Source organism: Atractosteus spatula, chromosome 2 (genome assembly GCF_055471065.1).
Source record: "Atractosteus spatula isolate fAtrSpa1 chromosome 2, fAtrSpa1.hap1, whole genome shotgun sequence".
Taxonomy (NCBI): Eukaryota; Metazoa; Chordata; class Actinopteri; order Semionotiformes; family Lepisosteidae; genus Atractosteus; species Atractosteus spatula.
Genome location: NC_142707.1, coordinates 56282621 through 56303044, shown reverse-complemented (window position 1 = coordinate 56303044; position 20424 = coordinate 56282621). Strand labels below are relative to the sequence as shown.

At 37.2% G+C, this 20424-nt stretch overlaps 1 protein-coding gene across 3 annotated transcripts; it reads right to left on the bottom strand.

Moving 5' to 3' along the window:
* Positions 1 to 559: 559 nt before the first annotated feature.
* LOC148839905 (V-type proton ATPase subunit C 1-A-like) lies at positions 560 to 20305 on the bottom strand. Of its 3 annotated transcripts, none has more exons than XM_088905801.1 (13): positions 19030 to 20305; positions 18238 to 18419; positions 16788 to 16855; positions 11149 to 11234; positions 8743 to 8837; positions 8352 to 8443; positions 7323 to 7418; positions 5619 to 5687; positions 5049 to 5141; positions 4847 to 4940; positions 4421 to 4518; positions 3308 to 3437; positions 560 to 2131 (listed from the first exon to the last, which is right to left on the bottom strand). In XM_088905801.1, the coding sequence occupies exons 2-13, from the start codon at positions 18364 to 18366 to the stop codon at positions 2039 to 2041; spliced, it is 1143 nt and encodes a 380-aa protein (XP_088761927.1). In that variant the 5' UTR covers positions 18367 to 18419; positions 19030 to 20305; the 3' UTR covers positions 560 to 2038. The 3 variants fall into 3 exon arrangements, with proteins under 3 accessions (XP_088761927.1, XP_088761942.1, XP_088761934.1); XM_088905816.1 differs by having other exon boundaries at positions 16788 to 17879; positions 19030 to 19219; XM_088905808.1 differs by lacking the exons at positions 16788 to 16855; positions 19030 to 20305 and having other exon boundaries at positions 18238 to 18301.
* Positions 20306 to 20424: the final 119 nt, after the last annotated feature.

Here is a 20424-nt window from a genome sequence, read left to right as displayed (position 1 = left end):
TAAGTCCTGTAATATTAACCAAAGTATTTAAAGTGCATATTAAATCAGACTGGGTGCTACGTGAGAAGTGCTAAAGTGCATTAAGTGTGCAGAGGTGTTTTAGTAATTCCTAAACTGGAAACACTTTCACATGGGATGGACAGAGGTTTCTCCTTCATAATAATGGTCTAAGAAAAGGCATGTCTGATAATAATGGGTCTGGCACTGTTGAAACAGAGCCTAACTGGAGGACATTATCCTCTCCTGAGGCAGTTTTTGTTTTGGGGAGCCACTTTGTGTTCCATTTTTTGAACTCTTAAGTAATAGTGCAGGGGTGCCCAGTTCCAGTTCTAGAGTTCTATAGTCCGGTATGTTTTAAAAACCTCTTAACTCTTGCCTCACAAGAGCAGTAAAAAGCTGATAAATTCTTTTGGGAGTTTAAAAGTTGAGTGGGAAAGAAAATTAACAGACCTCTGGTTGACTTTAGTAGGGCACCCCTGCTCACAGTGAGTTCAAATCTGTTATTGTATAATAAAGACAGGTATGACTGTCAATACTGTATAAATAAAAAAGATGGAAGTGAAAATATAAAAGTTTATTACACCAAATACAAACAAGATACTGGAGTGTTTCAGCCTAATCAAAAATGATTAACATTTTGACACCAAGATGTATAAACAAAATTAATGCATGATTAGTTACTCATTGCAGGTTATTTAGTAAGTAGGGATTTTAGGCAGAAAAGCACAAAATGCTTAAATGATGTTAAAAATATTCCTCATTATTCACCCCCAAACAATTTGCATTTATAAATTGAAATCTGCACTTCAATATTGCTTTTCTGGCATATTTACAATAAAACTGATTTTTTTTTTTACTGTGTATTTTGTACATTTAAATTCCATAATTTTAGTGTCAATGGGATTTAAAACATTCTACCTTTCAGAATCATTAACAAACATTAATATGAATTGTAGTTTCACATCTGTAAATCAAAAATGTTTTGTTTGGAATCAGACATGCTCCTCTTTTGAAATGCCAATGAAACATGTTGATTTATAGATAAACTGGTTGGAAGTCCTTTTCAGATAAGCACGCAGGTTCTTGTTTTGGAGGATTAAAGTCACAGTATGCTATCCCCAGAATAGAAAAACTACTCTGTACTAGATTTTTTTTTCAGAACTAATTTCTTAAGCAAGATACGTTTACAGACAGTACAGTATTTCAAAATGTGTATCTGATTCCAGCATTAAGTAAAACTAACATTACTGAAAACATGGGGAAAAAATCAGTTATGTCATTAAACACAATTCCTTGGTACTTGTTAAATCTCAAAATGCAGCACATTTTTCAGTGAGAAGATTAAAACAATGTAAATGAGTCCTATGAGCTCTGTATCTCACACAGTGCTGTTTATAACCACACATCACTTTAGGTGCTATAGTCGTATCTCTCTACATGTCTGTTTAGCAGTATAGTTATTGCATCAGGCTATTCTAATAAGATGTTGAGTGTAAGTGTGCTCTGAAAATCACAGCATTTCTGTAGTACATGTAATCAGCCCAAATTCCTGTGGCTCTTCATATGTATCCCTGTATGTGTTGCAGTTGGGGTTTGTGCCATTTTCACAGCGTAATGGCAGTGTAAGGGACTTTTTTCCACTAGAATACAGTTGAGTAAACCGGTCATGCTAAGCCTTCAGCTGCCAGTCCATGTTTAGAATTCCTGCATGTCATTGCATTTCAGGAAGTGCATATACTTTTTTTTAAGTTGTCTTGCTTTTGTTACTCTTGAGTAATATGGCTAAATGTTTGTCGAGATCTCTAGATTACAGAATGAAAACAACTGAATTATACTTCGGCTATAAAGCGACTTGATCTTGTACTGAATTTGTGAATTTGTTAAAGCGGTGAAAGCTAGAATTCTGGGAAATTACCATTATTCTTATTCATTTGAAACAACCTGACATGAGCCCAATTTGTTTATTATGGTTTCCCTTGACTTCTCTCTTGGAGGAGGACTGGACCTCCTCTGTACCTTGGCACCTACAGTATAGCTGTTAATGATCAATCAGATTCGCATCAATCGTGAAGTAGACATAGCAGTAGTATTCCTGGTTGCTGAGACCTAATCCAGGAAGATCAACTCCAGCCTGCAAGAGAAGGGAACCTGGGTGAGTATTTTGCACCTTTTAAAAGCACCTCATTGCACACTGAGCAAGCAAGGACACTCGCACTCTGGCAGCCTGCTAGTTGTACTACCTTGTGCCCCTAAGATTGCTGATTGGGTCTGAGTTCCAATAAAGATAAATCCTTGCATTCGTCTAGTGCTTTTCATCGGTATTGAGTATTTGGCTGGGGATTAATGTTTATTAGAAATGGACAGTAATAATTCCTTACTTCATACAGTTCCTAGAGGTATGAAAAGGTCTTTTTGCTTTGAGTCTGTAGAATAAAGTAATATGTCCAATGTGATCATGGAAAATCATCAGTCCTGCCAAGAACTCTTCATTCCTATTTCTTTTTAGGATTAGTAGTGCTTCTCTTCAGCTAGGATTCTCTTTAGTAGAAATGCATAGTTCTCACACATTTATAATACGGGTGGATTAAATATAAAAAAGTATAAACGAAACTACTGTGTTCCTCTCCATTTTTACAGGAATAGTGGCAGAAAGAGCAGTGGGAGGCGGGGTAGCCTCTATCTGATATGTCTCAGAACAGAGCCTCAGTACTTGAAATCATCAGATCTCAGGTTAAGTTGCTTCAGCTGAGCAAATAGTGTAATTAGGTAACTAAGGGAATGGTAGTCAGAAGACTTGAAGACCTTGTGCCCCTTAAGGGTTCGAGTTAATCGGAAAGGCCTTTTCTGATCAAAAGTGCTTAATAGAATTAGCTAATGGGGACCATTTCCTAGATAGCAGTTCCCAAGTGGCTAAGCTCCACTGGGACTGGATAGGCATAAATTAGCTGTAGTACCCTTATCCATATAAGTCAAGCAACTTAATTTAAATTAAGGCTCCAGTTAGATAATTAAGCTCAGCTGGAATGAAACCCAGCAGGAGTGTGGCCTCCTGGGATCAGGATTGGGAACCACTATCGGCACTCTGCTGGCTTCAGTACTGTAGTGAACACCATTTTTATCAGCTGTGCGAGACCTTTTCAGAATGTATTACTACAAAAAACAAAACTGGACACAACATCCCCCAGCTGAAACATCTGACAAGATATGTAGCAAGTAGCAAATAGGTGATGAGACAGTTCCTACATACATTCTTTATAAGTTAATAGGTTAAGATATATTTTTAAAACTTTTGGAAACTATTACATACATCCTGTTTGCTTGAGGCTGCCACACTGTCCAAGTGCTTGTAGAGTGAATTTAATATTTCTCTCAGGCGTTTACTGTTCTTCTTGCTGGGCTGCAGTAGCATTGCTTGAAAGTTAACCGGGAGCCCATACCTACAACAAAGATTACAAAACATGGCAGAGTGCAGTACTGATCGGATCACAACCTCACTTCTCCAAAGTAACATTAACTCTCATGTATATCTACAATTGAAATCCTGCTGAAATTCTCAGTTTCTCTTAGTGTAGACACATGAACCTTGTTGTCTTTGCAATAAGAAAACACTTCCTTTTATCTAGAGAAATATACCAAACACAAGCAAAATACTCTGGTAAGACTTCTTTGATATTATACTGTATGTAGTTGTGGTTTTACACTAAAAAATAAACAGCACCGTACATTCTTGCTCTGAGAAGAAACCAGAAAATAATAATCCTTACACTTATGTAGCACTTTACAGGTAATTGAGACTCACTCCACCATCACAAATGTACAGCCCTCACAAGGATGATGTGACGGCATCCAAAATGTGTCAGTATGCTCACATGAGCTACCATTGGGGAGGAGAACAGAGTAATAAAGGCAGTTCATAGATGGGTCTTATTAGGAGGCCATGATGGGTAAAGACCAGAGGAGAAATTTGGCCAGGACACTGGGGTTACACCTGAGAAGACCATGGGGAGTGGGGGCCTTGGTTTTAATTCCAAAATTCAAAAACTAATTTTCAAAAAGGAGTCGAAATAATTTCAAAACCTGCAGGTTTATCCTGTTATCCAAATTGTAATGATAGTGAAGTGGGGATGTCTTATCTGCATCCATGTGTGCAGATTTAGAGTAAAGTAAAAAAAAAAAAGAAAATTGCCGAGCTTCAAAACCCGTTTACTTACAAAAGAGCCTGTACCTCTTATTTTTTTCTTATTTATTACATAAGTGTTTCTTAACTAACAGAGACTAATTCCCATTAGAGAATATAATGGGATAAGTTAGTGGAACCAAAGAACCATTCATTGTTGTCACCTTTTGTCTTTTGTCTTTTGGTTTTGCCTTAAATCTAAAAAACAGATGAACCCAAAACATGCTCAGGAGCTCTGCTTACCTCAAGACAGATTCCACAAATACCCTCAGTGCCTTCACATGGATCCAAGCAGTAAATGCTTCGCTGAAATTTACCTTTAGCCATCTCAAAAGAGGACCCTGAAGATTTATTTATAAACGAAAAAACAAGCATTAAGGAGTTTTAAAAAAAGTTATATTAATGTAAACCACACGTCAATGAAGAAGAAAAAACAAATAATTTACATTATTTCCACATATTTTGTATATTTTGCTTACTAAACTACAGGTTGTACAGTATGTAAAGTATAAATGTTTTTAAAGATTTTTTTCATTTCCATTTACTTAGTAAAGCAAATCCAATCAGCTCTGGTGTGCTCGCATAGTTGTTTTCCTACCTTAGCTGTGAAAATCATATAGCTACACCCATTTTTATCGCCACACTTTTAAGACTGAGCAGCTAACTCACATATTGTTGTTTCTTGTCAGCTGCCAGCCGTGTCATTTCCTCTTTCTCAGCCTGCAGCTCGGTCTCATTGAAGCTGAACTCTCTAACTGTAAACCTGCAGAGGAGAGAGCATACGCTATGTGTTATGAGTCTCCCTTAGTGTTTGAGGGGAATTTTCAGATCTCAAGACAGCCTTTCTTACTGAAGTGCCTCTCACGCTTACTTATTTTCCCTGGCTTTTATTCTGAAGTCGCTGACAGCCTTCTTGAACAAGGTTACGGTGAAAAGTCCTCCTTCAGAGTCCTCCATTATCTTTCTACAGAGGGAAACTACCGTCAGAACAATCAGGTTCACATAAATACACAGCATTCACTTAAGCATGAAGTATGATATCCTTAGAGTTTCATAAGAACTATTAGTTCTGATCACAAAGAAAAACAAGTCTGTATAATTCAATGAATTTTTTTTGTCCTGCATTTACTGTAATAACAAGACCTAATCACAGAAACTGTGTCCTTTTTATGTGGGACAATAAACTTTTAGTGTCTAATATTTTTTCTAATATTCTAATATGTCTAAAATTTGTCATTTTAGTAAAAAGTACCACTTTAAAAGGATATTGCATCATTATTGTAACATTCATAGTCTGTTAAATTACACCTTGTATAGACAAGAAGTTATTTAAGTAAGGTAAACTATTTCTTTACCGAAACACCATTTAATAAGGACTTGAACAGTTACAAAATTACAAGCTCTGACAAATAACAAATAAGTTACCCCTTTCCATACTTACTTTGTCGAACGAGGGACAACAAATTCAGACAGAGATTCATAGGTCTTTTGCCAAATGGAGTAATTTGCCCTACAATTGCAAACACATTAAAATGTTCCACATGACAATGTATTTCCTTTTGAATTATACAATAATGTACATTAGGAGTGAATTTGTTTAATCATTTTTTCTTTACACGTAGTTAACAGAAGTAAGTAAAATGCACGAACTATTGAATAAAGATGAAAACAACGAAAATCATCGGAAATGTTTTGAACACCGAGTCCTGGTCCTGGAAAGCCTTCAAGATGAACTTCTGGCAAGAAGTGTATAATGTAGACAAGTATGGGATTTAAAACATGTAGGTATTAAAAACATAAATGTTACATACAAAAAAGTAAAGCCTGAGATAGAAGAGGCTGCTAATGGAAAAAAAATTACAGTACCAAAAAATCTTTGTGAATCCCAAATATAATTATGGGAACACATTTTTTACTGTGATACACTTGTTTGTTCTAAACATATTTTTTTTAATTACCAAACAGTTTGTATTTTGTTAATTAAACAATTTAAGTATTTTTACGGCTTTGTATTCGCAAACGTTTTCTCAGCACTGTTTATGCTGACACACCATTTACGTTCTCTATTCAATGTGTGGAGGCAATACAAAGGGCAAACAAAATGTTATATAGTCAAAGACAGAGAATTTAAATATTGAGATGTGAAGTTAACATTGTGTAATGGACTGCTAAGGTTTTAGAAAACATACAATTTTGGCCACCACATTATAGAAAATATATTACTGCTCTGGTTCAATCCAGAAAACAGCAACCAGATACATTATTTATAATAAATACATTATATATATAATATATATTTAAAGAATGTGCCTTGCTGACAGACTGAATGAATTGAACCTGTTTAGTCTTAAACAGACTATGAGGGGACACAATGCAGGTATATCAAATGTGAACGTGAAATAGCCATGTTTGCGGAGTTGTGGGCAGTCGACCAGTCATTTTGTTAATGCCCTTCAAGAAAAAGCTAGATGAAATGTACCAATAAGCTACTAATCCTGGGCTAGATGGGACAAATGACCTCCCGTCTGTAACTTATCTTATCTTCTGAACCTAAATCCAGATATTCTTATAGGTCACTCTCTATGGGTCTAACACCTCAGAACAAAAAGTGTGGTGTGGTCCCAGAGGGCTGGTTTGCTTAAAAAAGGGTCACCTGCTTAACTGAGCCCAAATAACTTTTCCAGACCTGAAAAAAATAGTGACTTAATAATGACCAATAAAACTCGCTGGACTGGGGCTCTTCACACCCTCTTTGCAACATCGTCTAGTTTTAAAAACGTTGAACTATCCTACAGCACAGGATTCATTATTACATTCGTTAGTACAACACTGTGCTTTTGAGTGTAGAATGGCTTGTTGCCAATGGATGAAACAAAGACCTTATCAGATACTGAGATCAGGGGCCTTAGATTATCCTGTAGGCCTTGCTGTGTTGGGTTACAGCGCAATTGCATGATGCAAATAAGAGAGAAAAACGGAATTGGGACAAAAGAGGAAAGAAAATTACACAATAAACACATTTTGTCGCAAGTAAAAATCCTTTCTTCATTTCTGTTTATTGAGCTACGTGGTAAGGCTTGCTGGTACGGCAAGTGTGTTACTGGTGCGAATTAAAAGATACCTATTTACACAAGAAATTACTTACTTTGGAACAACCACCAGCAGAGTTGTCAGGTATTCGGAGTCCAGCACAAAATCATCCTTATTAACGTCTGTTAGAGTCCGGGTTAGAAGGTTCCCTCTAGAAAAAGGGTATAGTATTGGGTATCATGTGGTATTTAATTGTTTAATCAGCAGCTTATAACAGAAACTTTTTCATTTGGCTTTAAGAACATCACAATTTGCTATCTCTGTCTCTAAACTGTCTCTAAAAACACATTAAATTTCCAATATACATCAACGTTCCATAAGTCTTCAGACAAACATTATATTGATTGCCCCCAGCTGAGATGTGAACAGATTGCACTGCAGTTCTTGTGTCAATTATCAATTACGTATGGAAAATGTCAATTAAATATGGTAAGAAAATCACCATACCAGTTACCACATGCTCAAAAGTGAATGTTCAATGACGATCAACTGAAATAATGGCAAAGCGTTTCTCATAAAACTTTTATATTGCATTGATTTTGCCACCTTTTTTGAAATAGAAAATTTCCTGCATTTTTTGTTTTATATTCTCACAGAGAAAACAAGAGTTAAGATAGCAAATGTCTTTGATTGTAATGTGATAAATCTTAATTGTATTTCTGTTATCTGTACTATAGTCTGTACTTAGCCATTAAATATTTTTAAAATATTTATACATCTTTATTTAAAAAAGCTAACTGTGCACACACTGTCACTTACAAGACCTGGACGACCCATTTATACAGCAAGGTGTTTACTGAGGCAATATGACTCACATCAGGGACAATTTTCCCAGAAGCCAATTAATCTGCCAGCATGTCTTTGGACTGTGAACACAAGGAGAACATATAAACTCCACACAGATAGCACCCCAGGTCCAGAATTGAACCAGGGTCCCACAGCTGCAAGACACTAATGCTAACTACTGTGCCACCATGCTGCCCAAACATGAAACAGCGGAGTGTGTATCAGAGATCCTGGGAGAAGGACTATGCAGTAAACGAGATGCTCACACCCTAGTGGCAAGTGGCAGAGGACAACTCACATGGCTTTCCGCTCCATGCCCTGCAGGCTCGCCTTGACATTGTTATATGCTATATTGCGGGACTTCAGTTCTGCCTCAATCTGGGAGATTTGCTGAAACCAGAGGAGAAATCAACATTTTATGTTTTATGTTTATGTACAGTAGTATTTTATTGAAGCTAACCCTTGATTCATTGGATTTCAAGGACATGCTGATGACAGTCAAAAACATCTCGTCCTGAACTTGTTACATACAGTAAGTGAGTTAAAAACTGTTTTGGCAGTGACTTTAGCATGAATATATTCAGAATCAAAATTCTAGAAAACCTGGGTTCCTGTAAAAACAAAATCACATAACTGTGATTAATCTATTAATAGTATGTTACGAATGCTGGAGTACATAGGAAGTTTACCCTTGATATGATTTCTGCCAGATTCTTCAGAGGCTGCTTTGTTGGGTATTTTGCCATATCCCATTGAAACTGTGTCAAATAGGTCACCAGGTCAACTACAACAGCACAAAATACAGCATATGCATAAACTGTCCCACGAGAAAATCACCACACCATTTCATAAACCACAGTAAAACGCCACAGACAAATCCAAGCAATAAACAGCACACTGATGAGTTGCTCTAAAAACAAAACGTTTAACACTTTGCACAATTCTATCTTTTAGCAATCAGTATTAATTTAATTTACACATTTCTGTCCTAGCATGGCTACTTAACTGTTTCTTCTGTGGTTGGTTTACCATCAGTGAAATGCACACAAAGTTTGTAGTGTTTATTCGCAAGCAGCACATGCAATGGCTGAGAGGCACAGACAAAGCCACTGGAGAAAGCTTAACTCAATAAAGAAATTCACTCAGCACAATGTTCACGTTTTCAACCCAAGTCTGCAAAGATCAAACGATGGCATCCTGGTTGCATGGATATCGTGATCAAGTTATGGGGTCAGTCATCAGTAATCCGCCATAACCTAATCACTGTATCCCCACATCCAGATTCATATTTGAAGAAAAATACTTTTTCACCTCATTCACATGCCTACACACAACTAAACCACAGCAAAAGCAAATACCCATTAAAGCTTGAAAGCAAGATTTCTTAGGTGTTTGAATTTTCTTGGAAGTCTTCTGCCCTAAGAAGGGAAAACGGTTTATTTGCAAAAGCATTAGAAAGAAAGGGTTTGTTATGGAACTCCAGTTCAATTACAGCTCATACTTTCCAATGTCAGAAGATTTCTAACTAAGGGCAGGGTCATCTTCAGGATAGTAACACCCAGATGATGTGGAACAATTTCCACACCTCCACTAACATGTATGAGACCTTCATGTCTCTTTATCAACTTTACTGTATATGTATTGATCAAGCAAAAAATACAATCAGATAATGTTGTAAGGTACAAAACAAGGTGTAAATAGAAAAGCCTTCCTATTTACACCTTGATTTGGTAAGAAGGTGCAAAATCTCCCAAATCACTGTGATTGAAAGGCAGTTTTTTCTTCTTGCATTAAGTCACATTTACACACTTGTTTATTTTGCCATGCTAATAAATGAAAGGCAGGTAGTGCTTTCAACTGTAGCCTGTTTGCAGCTGCTTGTGTTAAGAAAAAGCAAGAAGGTATTTTGTGTCTACATACTCAATATTGTCACACGGAGAGAACAGTCTGTGCTCCTGATGAAGTAAAAATGTTTAGTTGTCAAAGTGTATACCCATGTGTGGTAGGCACACAGTAACAGGACTGATCTCAGGGATGGAGCTGTAAAATGGTATTGAATTTTCTATTGTTCTGTATTTCAGTTTAGCTCTACTGTCTAGCTGTTGTGTAGGCTCTTGTCATGTTGTGGCAGTAACGAGTGACCGTGTGTACAGTATGTTCCCTGTGCTGGTGACTTTCAAGTGCTGCCTTGTGCAGGCAGAACATTTCCACTCCATTTTTCCGGAGCCCGGCAGTCGGAAATTATCATTATTGTTAAACAGCTTATACACTTACAACTTTACTTGTCAGGAATCCTGAATGATTTTAAAAAGATTTGATTGCGTCCCAAAAATTAACATACTATAAGGCGGTTTTCAAAGATTTATAAATGTAAACATGTGACTGTTTCTGTAGATCCAAGGTATATTTGTTCTTCCTGAAAGGACCGTACTGCGTCTCTGAAGGTGACATTTAAATTTGGTCTGTGGTAGAGCAAACGTTAGAGAAGGAAAGCTAAACCACTTCTCTATAGTCCATCAACTCTATGTGTACTGATAAATATATCCTGTTGCTGTTTTCTGTGTTGAGAATATATGCTTCTGTACTGTAAATGGCCACACAATTATATTTGTTGTGTCTGTGAATAGAGGTCACAAGTTCATGTCCTATGACATGGTTTGATTCTTGCAGGTACAGCAAGTCATTAGAGCCACTAAGATGGCAGGCCTCTGCCATGAATTAATGATAATCAATCTTTACATTAATAAATCATTTTTAAATCGTCCTCCAGAATGCAAAGTTTTGAAAAATTACATAATCATATTCAATCTTTCGGGGATCATGACAGGCAAGTCAAGGGATTTAATATCCCTTTAAATCTCTCACGCCTCAAACCTCACACCTGAAGAAGACTCCACAGTCGAAACATTGTGTTTCCTTTCTTTTCTTTTCATGGAATAAACCCGTTACCTGTTCCTTTGCAGCCTACGCATGCTGACCTATTAGAACTTCTTAGTATATACAGTATATACAGTATATACATATAATTATAATTACTATAAAAATATAATTTCAATTACTGCAACTTATGGGAGATGGTTTATAACAGCACTCACCTCCATTGGCCAGCAGGTTTTCATGCATTTTGTCTTTGGATTCTTCTATTACGTCTGACATGTAGTGGGCAAGTTTCTTTATAACACTGCAAAAATGACATGTTGTTTACTTGCACAGTTTGACTGAAAACACAACAAGGAACTTCTGATTTGTGCTTTGTTAAAATCCAGAACATCGGATCACTTTCAATACCAGCTTATCCAGTTCAGGGTCACAGTGGCCTGGAGCCTGTCCCAAGAATGACAGGGCACAGTCCATCGCAGGGCACACGCAGGCAAGAACACACGCACACTTACACTGGGGTCAGTTTCACAGAAGCATATTAACCTACTGTACCAGTACTGTATGTCTTTGGACTGTGGGAGAAAATAGGAGCACCTGGTGGAAACTAATGTGAGCACCGGGAGAACATACAAACTCCACACAGACAGCGCCCCAGCAATAGAACCCAGGGCCCGCATTGCTGACTACTGTGCCACACAAAATCCAGAACAATTAATTGGAATTACAAGTACAGCAGAACTTCGAAATACTCTAAAATGCCATGAGAATCCTCTCTGTTCCTGTAGACTCTTCTGTCAGTCTCATGTTGAGGTCAGAGGCTTTTTGGAAAGCTGTACATGCCATAAAGTGGTGGTTTGTAAAATGATAGCAATGGGTACTTTAAAGAGAATTTCCGATATTACTCACATTAATTGTGTTTGCACCTGTAAGACAATTAATTGAAGAGGGCCCAGCTGAAGACTTCTTAAGCACAGGATTATGTTTTGTGTCTTTACATTAATTTAGAGTACTGTATGTGTGCTGTTTTCAACAGCAGTGACTAATGGTAGACAGGCATCTTCTGACATTCAGAAGCATCCCTCACAAGAAAGGATGGTACTGTTTGTTTCTGCTGAATGTGATAGATAGCTGCAATGATTTGCTCAGGTATCCTGCAGATGTATGAAAAGAATATCATATGATTAAAATATGTTTAAAGTTAAGATTAAACAGAAGCTTTATAAACTAGCACTGTAGAGAAATCTATTCAATAGTATGCAAAGGAACAAGTAACAGGTTTATTCCATGCTGATAAAAAGAAGATAGAAAACACAATGTTTCGGCCGTGGGGCCTTCTTCGGGTGTAAAGACATCCGAAGGACACCCTCACACCCGAAGAAGTCCCCACGGCTGAAATGTTGTGTTTTTCTTTCTTCTTTTTTTTAGCATGGAATAAACCTATTACTTGTTCTTTTGCAGCCTACGTATGCTGACGCAGCTACCCACCTGAACTATTCAATAGTATGACACAGTCAAATATCTGATTCAGGAAAATGAAGAAGATGGTGATGCATTCATTTGCGAGAATTATTGTATTTTTTGTATCGTTAGTAATAACTAAGTAATAAAAAAGGCAAACATTAGTTGAGGATACGGTATATAGTTAAAAGTGCTGATTAAATGTATGTTGTGTTAAAACTGAAAAATGCACTACTAAGACCTCAAAAGAAGACACTGGCATTCTGGACTCAGTCCAGAGAAGAGCAACTAGATACATTCTGAAGAATAAAGAAATGTCCCACACTGACAGACTAAAAGAGCTGAGCCTTTTAATCTTGAACAGAGTCAAAGTATCCTAAATTCTCAGGCAGTGACAAGGTCAAATTAGCGGAATTAACAGTGAAACATGAACCGAAGGTCACAAGTGCAAGCTATGCTGGAGTGCCTTTAACTCAGAGAATAGGAAGCACTTCTTTATACTGAGAGTTGTGGAAGTAGGGAACAGGCTACCCAGCCATGCGGTTGACGTCAGCTGTGTCCTTTCTTTCAAGACACAGCTGTTATGAAAACCTAAGATGGGCTAACTAACTACTAAAATGGGCTAGACAGATCAAATAGTCTCCTCTCAGTTGTAGCCCTCTCTTAACAAAACTTAAGACCGTCCCATTGTTTCCAATAAGTCTAAGCTCTTCTTGTCAAAGGAAAGGCTTCATTTATGGTTACCTCTAATTGAATACCACCTGGCCAGATGGCAGATTCCACTGCAGTAGAAAGTGCCTGCACTGTACATAGCCTTAATTAGAAAACTGACACCTTAATGGCTTAACTCCTTCCATGTTTCAAAGACTCAAGTACTTTGTGGTGAGTGAATTTAGATCTTACATGGAAAAACTGTCTGCAATCCCAGGACATAAATTACTAATGAGAGCACTGCCATCCTACACTGTGGCTGTCAGGCCATGGGGGGCCCTGCTGTCAGGTGGAAACAGGTGGTTGTCCTCAGGAGTATGGGACAGCCCCTTCCTACACCAGTGAAAGCTTCAGAAATACAAAACATGTATTGGTTTTATCCCACTTTCTACACCCTTTTACATACAACGACATGCTGAAATTGTGTTTGAAAGACCCTGATATAGTCTCAGTTTTTTTTTCAGAAATATTCCAGCAGATGCCTAGATTTCCCAGACTGAACTGTAAAGTGCATGGGACAAATTGTAGGACTGAGATTTTCTCCTGATGCTTCCCTCTTCACATTACGTTAGTAAAGGAGAAATTTCACACATGTACAGGCATTACTAGCACAGAATTTATTAATGTGTAGTGTCACTGTGACCAGAAATTTAGTAAAAGGTTATTATATATTTTACTTTAAAGCCTAAGAGATTAACCAATATTTACTTTTACAATAGAAAAAGACTATAGATTATAATAAAAGTTCAAAAACAGATATAATGCTATCTAAAGAAAAATGTTCTACAAAGGTAGCAGAACTAACTGGTAGCTTTGGATGCTTGAAGGGCAGCACAAACAGTTGAGATGTTAGATTCATTAAGTGAAGCCAGAATATTGCCTAAGGCCAAGGATTTTAGGATTTGCTTGACAGAACTTGAAATATCAGTTAATAAGAGAACTCCTCCCTTCAATGCAGGGCTTCAGTGCAGATTAAGGCATATGCCTCTTCTCATTATGAATACAAAACAGTAACAATAATTGTTTACACTTATATAGCACTTTTCTGGACACTCCACAGAAAGCGCTTTAGGTAATGGGGACTCCCCTCCACCACCACCAATGTGCAGCCCCACCTGGATAATGCAACAGCAGCCATAGTGCGCCAGAATGCTCACCACACATCAGCTATCAGTGGGGAGGAGAACACAGTAATGAAGCCAATTCATAGATGGGGATTATTAGGAGGCCATGATTCATTAGGGCCAATGGGAAATTTTGAGCTACACATCTACTCTTTTTGAGAAACACCCTGGGATTTTTGATGACCACAGAGAGTCAGAACCTTGGTTTTTTATGTCTCATCCAAAGGACAGTGCCTTTCTATAGTATAGTGTCCCCATCACTATACTGGGGCATTAGGACCCACATAGACCACAGAGTGAGCACCCCCTGCTGGCCCCACTAACACCTCTTCCAGCAGCAACCTTAGTTTTTCCCAGGAGGTCTCCCATCCAGGTACTGAGCAGGCTCACACCTGCTTAACTTCAGTGGGTTGCCAGTTGTGAGTTGCAGGGTGATATGGCTGCTGGCTGCTAGTCATATTAGTGTTAAATTGTGTGTCTGCATGTACACAGAGAAACCTCAAAAGCTCTCTGACCAGGTGTTATTGTTAGCAGAAAACAAATTACATATTTCCAGGACTCTAAGGAGATGCTCACATACTGTACCAAACATTAAGTATTGTACTGTACTGTATCTATACTATACAGTTACATTCTATCAAGTAATACTCTCCCATGTTTCTGTATGTGGGCACGTTGTTTCACATAAAGCAAGAGCAGAGACACAGATATAACCTCAGTGCATGTCTACTGACACTCCGCAACAACATCCTACATCTATTTGCACCAGTTTTCCTTTGAAACTACATCTCCCCTGCCTAGTGCTTTATGTATTGCTTTATTGTCATTTCTCAGCACGTTTGCTTCAAACTAAAATTGTAATTTTGATCCAACACTGTATGTCAATTATTTTGTGTTGTCTGTACAGGACAATATAATTGCCTTTTTATGCATTGTTGTGATATAATTGTGACAGGAACTACACAATAAAATCACATTTAAAACATGAACTATTCGCCTTATCTTGATTTTGCAAATCCTCTTTTTTATTCATTAAATAAAGTGTTTATGGACAAAACGTTTTTCTATGAAAAAGTTTTCTCTTCTTTTTTCACCTTGAATCACCTTGAGTCACACACATGTATTACTGTTGTCATTATACTGTACGTGCTGCTGATGATTCAACACTCTCAATTTAAGTGGGAATGTGAATAAATAATACTGACATGTCAAACACAGCATAAAAAAACTTTTGCTTGTGAAAATGCTCTTCTCTGTTGCATTTGGAGTTTGCACATCACCTTTGTCTAACATTTGCCTACCAAATAATGATGCCATGTAACAGGTTCTGGTGAACAGGTTTGAGCATAAATATTTTAAATTTTACTTTAAAATACCTTTTGGTGTATTGGTTATTGGGATACCTACAAGTAATATATTTTACAAGATAAAATGGATAGTTACAAGAGTTCATCTAGAACTGATGATAAAGATAGCATTTTAACACTGATGGCACATTTCATAATATGTTCTGAAACATATTCCTAAATCATACTCTTTTGAATCTGTATACAAAGTGTTCATTATCTCAATCATTTTCTAATTTTATTCACTATCAAGATATTAAGCTCATTTATTAAGACAATATAGTTTCACATTCTCTGGTATGGGAATCAAGATATTGTGAAGCATTGATATCAATAGGTCCTTGATACCCATTGAATGTCACATTTACTATAATTAAGGTGAAAAGAGGATAAATGAGGGTATCTCAAATGACTCATTCAGGGCCCATCAGTAAAGTGTACCACAAATTAATCCAAAGCAAATTAATTCAATTCATCACATGATTCAAGCTCCTTCTTACAACCTCTCACTGCACCATGGCAGTATAAACAGAGAAAACAGCATCGGGACTTTCTAATTCTCAGATGTAAAGGAAAGGTTAATTCTATGATGAAAAGAATAAAGAAATGAAAAAAATATCCTTTTTCTTTTTTCATTTTTTTCTTTTCTTGCTACTTTTCAGGTTAAAATTAACCTTTACTTGTTCCATTGCAGCCAACACACACTGACAACACTCCCCGCTTAAACCTCACCATGAAATTAATCTTCAATTTGTCATTGGCTGCACAGCAATCACTACTGTACCCCCCAAAACATTTTTCTATAAACGTGCACTTACATTTAGGGTCACGGCTACTATTAGAAATGGAGAAAAACAGGTTAGCAATGATGCCAGATCACTAGAGAAAAAAAACACGCTCTGAAGAATTTCTTATTAATGCCGGTAAAATATTGGAACCAGAATTAATTTGACCTGCACCTCTTCTGTCACAAGGAAATGTTACAACTAAAATAGCAGGTGGGCAGGAGCAACTATTTTGTCAACACTAATTCTTTGTTGAATTAAAAGAATAGGCAGAAAAATCCTGCTGGCTCCTGCCTTAACCTCACAGAGCCCTGGTCCTTACTTGGCCAGATTGTTTCAGACTAGGAGAAAAGAATGAGACAACTGTTTATATTATAAACAGAACAGCTGATCCATCTGTAGGCAGTAAATAACAACTGCTTGTTATTACCCCTCCACATAGGTGTCCAGTTTCCCAAGTTCATCAGACAGCCCAATGAGAAGGTCTAAGGTTCCCACCTGTTGGAAAATAATAACGTTTAATGCATCTGTCCAAGTTCACTGGATTTAAGAAAACTCCACAACTAATAGAATCAATCATACAAATTCAGAATTAGAATGTTATTTTAGAGACAACAGTGAGTAAACCTTTATCGACATGTGATGTAGGCTAGTAGGCTAAAGAAACAAAAAAAAGACAAAAGTAGAAATCAAAAACAGGTTGATTTGGAACAGGAAACCTCAGTCTCTTCTTCATATGCAGTAAGTATTTTTTGGCATTTAAACTGAGCTACCTAGTCATAGTGTTAAACCTAATCCCCTGTTCTCTACCAATAACTACTAACTAATGATGGATACTTCTTTTATGGTTCTTTTCTAAATATATCCTTTATTCACAATTCTGAGATTGTACTCGAAATAAGTTACGTAGCCCAGCTAAAAGTAGTAAAAATTTGGATTTGGAGTAAAAATAAACAGAGAAGGACAGCATAGTGGCACAATGGCTATCATTGCTACCTCACGGCAGTGGGGACCTGGGTTCAATTCGGTACTTGGGGTGCTGTCTGTGTGGAGTTTGTAAGTTCTCCCAATGTTCTTGTGGGGTTTTGCCAGGTGCTCTGGTTTCCTCCCACAGTCCAAAGATATACTGATAGGTCAATTGGCTTCTGGGAAAATTGACCCAGGTGTGTCTGTGTCTCTGTCTTCCATGTGACCCTGTATTTGATGAAGTACTCAGAAAATAGACAGAGAAGCAAAATATCTCATATCTTTTCTGCATGCAAAATTGATCCAGGTTAATAAACTTGTGATACTTTTTTATTACAATGCAAACTAAAATGTAATGTACAGTAGTCTGCAAATCATATAATTGTGGCATTGTCTTTCTTGCACTAGAGGTGGAGTGGTGGCTCTGTGCCTGCGGTTGGAAGGTTGCTGGTTCAAATCCCACAGCTGGCAGAGGAATCCTGCTCCCTTAGGCTCCTGAGCAAGGCCCTTAACCCCAACTGCTCCAGGGGTGCTGTACAATGGCTGACTTTGTGCTCTGATGGTATGCAAAAAGACAAATTCCTAATGCAAGAAATTTATATTGCCAATAAAGTGATCTTATCTTATCTCTAGATTAATATTGGCTCAAGCAAGCTTATGGTGCTGTTGTCTAGGGCATGAAACCTGCCTCCTCTGGCATTTGATAAAACAGGGCAATGCTTAACCTGAGTGCCCACAGCTTGTTAAGATCGTGTTTCGCCTAACAACCTTACAGGCTTTAGCTTGATGGCTGGCAAATTTACAAATGAAGCTCTTTAAGAAAGTGAAAGGTCCAAAAACACATTTTCAAAAGATTATAGGGTAAGTATAAATGGAAAAAAAGCTTTTAAATAGTAATTAAAAAATGGTTGTACCTTCAGATCTGGGATAGTGAATTTGAAATTATTGGATAAGTTAGCTTTTGTTGTCACAGCTTGCATTCTCTCCAGAGATTTCTGGCTTGTTTTGTCAAGGGGAACTGAAATTAACCAGAATTCAGCCATTTCTGGCCCTGAGAGCGATGCTCTGACACCTTTATCGATATGATTTCTAGGATCTAAAGGAATAAAAAACACATATTACAGTTTAAGTGTTATATACTGTACTGCACACCATTTAAGTAAGTCAATATGCAAATGTCTTTCTGATTTTGCTTGCCCTGTTTACCTCCAAAACCTCTTCTATAGAAACTCTCTACAGAAAAAATAAGGAATGTTATCTTACTTCCCTAGATTCTGATAAACCTACCAGATTTATTATATTAAGGCTGTCCATAAGAAAAAAATAGTAATAATTGGCTGAAAATAATGAAATTAAACTATCATACCTGTCGCTACAGAAAGCAATAACCTAGTGTTAATAGAAACCAAAGCAAAAATCGAATAACAGGTGATGTCATGGAACTCTATGATTTCACGAGTCTGTTGTAAAGTAATAAGGGAACGGAATACCTGCCTACATTAGTCAGCTAGAGTCTCTACCTAAAATACTTTCCACGCTAAGAAAATATGATCTCTTCTTGTTTAAAAATTTAAAATGTCTTTTCTGATATTGGCTTCTTATAAACATCTTGTCGACAACTACGTTATTATGCTACATTAATACCATAACGCCTACTTTAATTTTTTTTAAATAAAAATAACTTAAAAACACTTGTGCACACTTACCTTCTTTACATGCAGTGTTCTACCTTCATGTTTTAATGCTGTCCACGAGAAACACGGTTTAGGAAAATGTTTTTAAAAAATGCAAAGTAAACGAAATTAAGCCTTAAGTGTTCGTCAGTCCTAAACTGTAATTCAGTACTAAGCATTTAAAACCACACGCTGTCTTGTCTTCCTCTGCCCCGCTGACACTGAACCAGGTAAGGAGAAGCCAGCCTTTTCTAGCGACGGAATAGTGTAAGATGACTATTATTACATCACCCAGCTGTAGGTTAGAACATTATAATATTTGCATATTCCCTGTGTTGGCGATGAAAACACATCTAGCGCATTCTTTTTTCAGATACATTTATTTAAAACAGAAGTAACGTTAACATTGTAAAAGATACAATTATATGCATTTGGATACCCTTCTGTTTCAAATGATCTGAATTTCATTCCTTTGTCCTAATGTAGACGAGGTCATCCCAAATAAATAATCTCTCTATATCTTTGCGTCTATGAACAAAATAAATAAACCTGTAATACTCACAATATCCTTTTAATACTGTATGAATGAATCAAATGGTTTATTCACCACTATTACATAATCATTACAAAGTGTTCACTAGAGATAATAGTTTTAGACATACAAGAGTTTAATGTTTAAATGGCTGACACTAAGTTTATAATATGAAATGTTACACATAATGTTAAAAGGCACATTAAGTTACCAACAAGACTCCTATGGAAAATATAACACCACTTAATACATAGTGAAGAATCAAACTGATGGGCATTTTGAAGAGTGATTTCCTTAAGGAAAGGGATCTGATCAGTAGTACGAGTCTACTACCAATAAAAAAAAGCAGCTTGGACATTGCCTGTCCAACAGTACACATTATGCAAGCTGATGTTGGAAGACGGGGCTCAAAAGTGTTCCGTTTTATAATTTATATAGCACTACACCTGTGTGGGCGCACTGCTGTTGTTCTTACTGACATACAGTATTAAAGGTATGTTCCGTTTAAACAAACCTATCGATCAATCTGTTCTTTGGGTTTGTGTTTTAGACAGTTATCGCACTTTCACGCTGTATATAAACTGATTGCGTATGTATCCATCTATGATGGAGAATTGTATCTTCTGACCTAACAACAGTGGGTTCCAGTGAGTTGATTACACTACGTGTCACGATCGAAGCCCAGTCCTTGTGGGGTTGACTTGTTCCCAGAGACGTGTGCTGACGGCAAGTCCATCTCCGCCGCTGCTGTCCACCTGCTTCTCCCAGTTCACGTCCGCTTTCACTTCTACATCTGGGCTTCCATAAACAGACCCCACACGCTCTACCACCACACTAACAAGGATGTCAAAGGCAATTTATTGAACTCCACTGTTTCCCCCAAACAAATCAAAAAC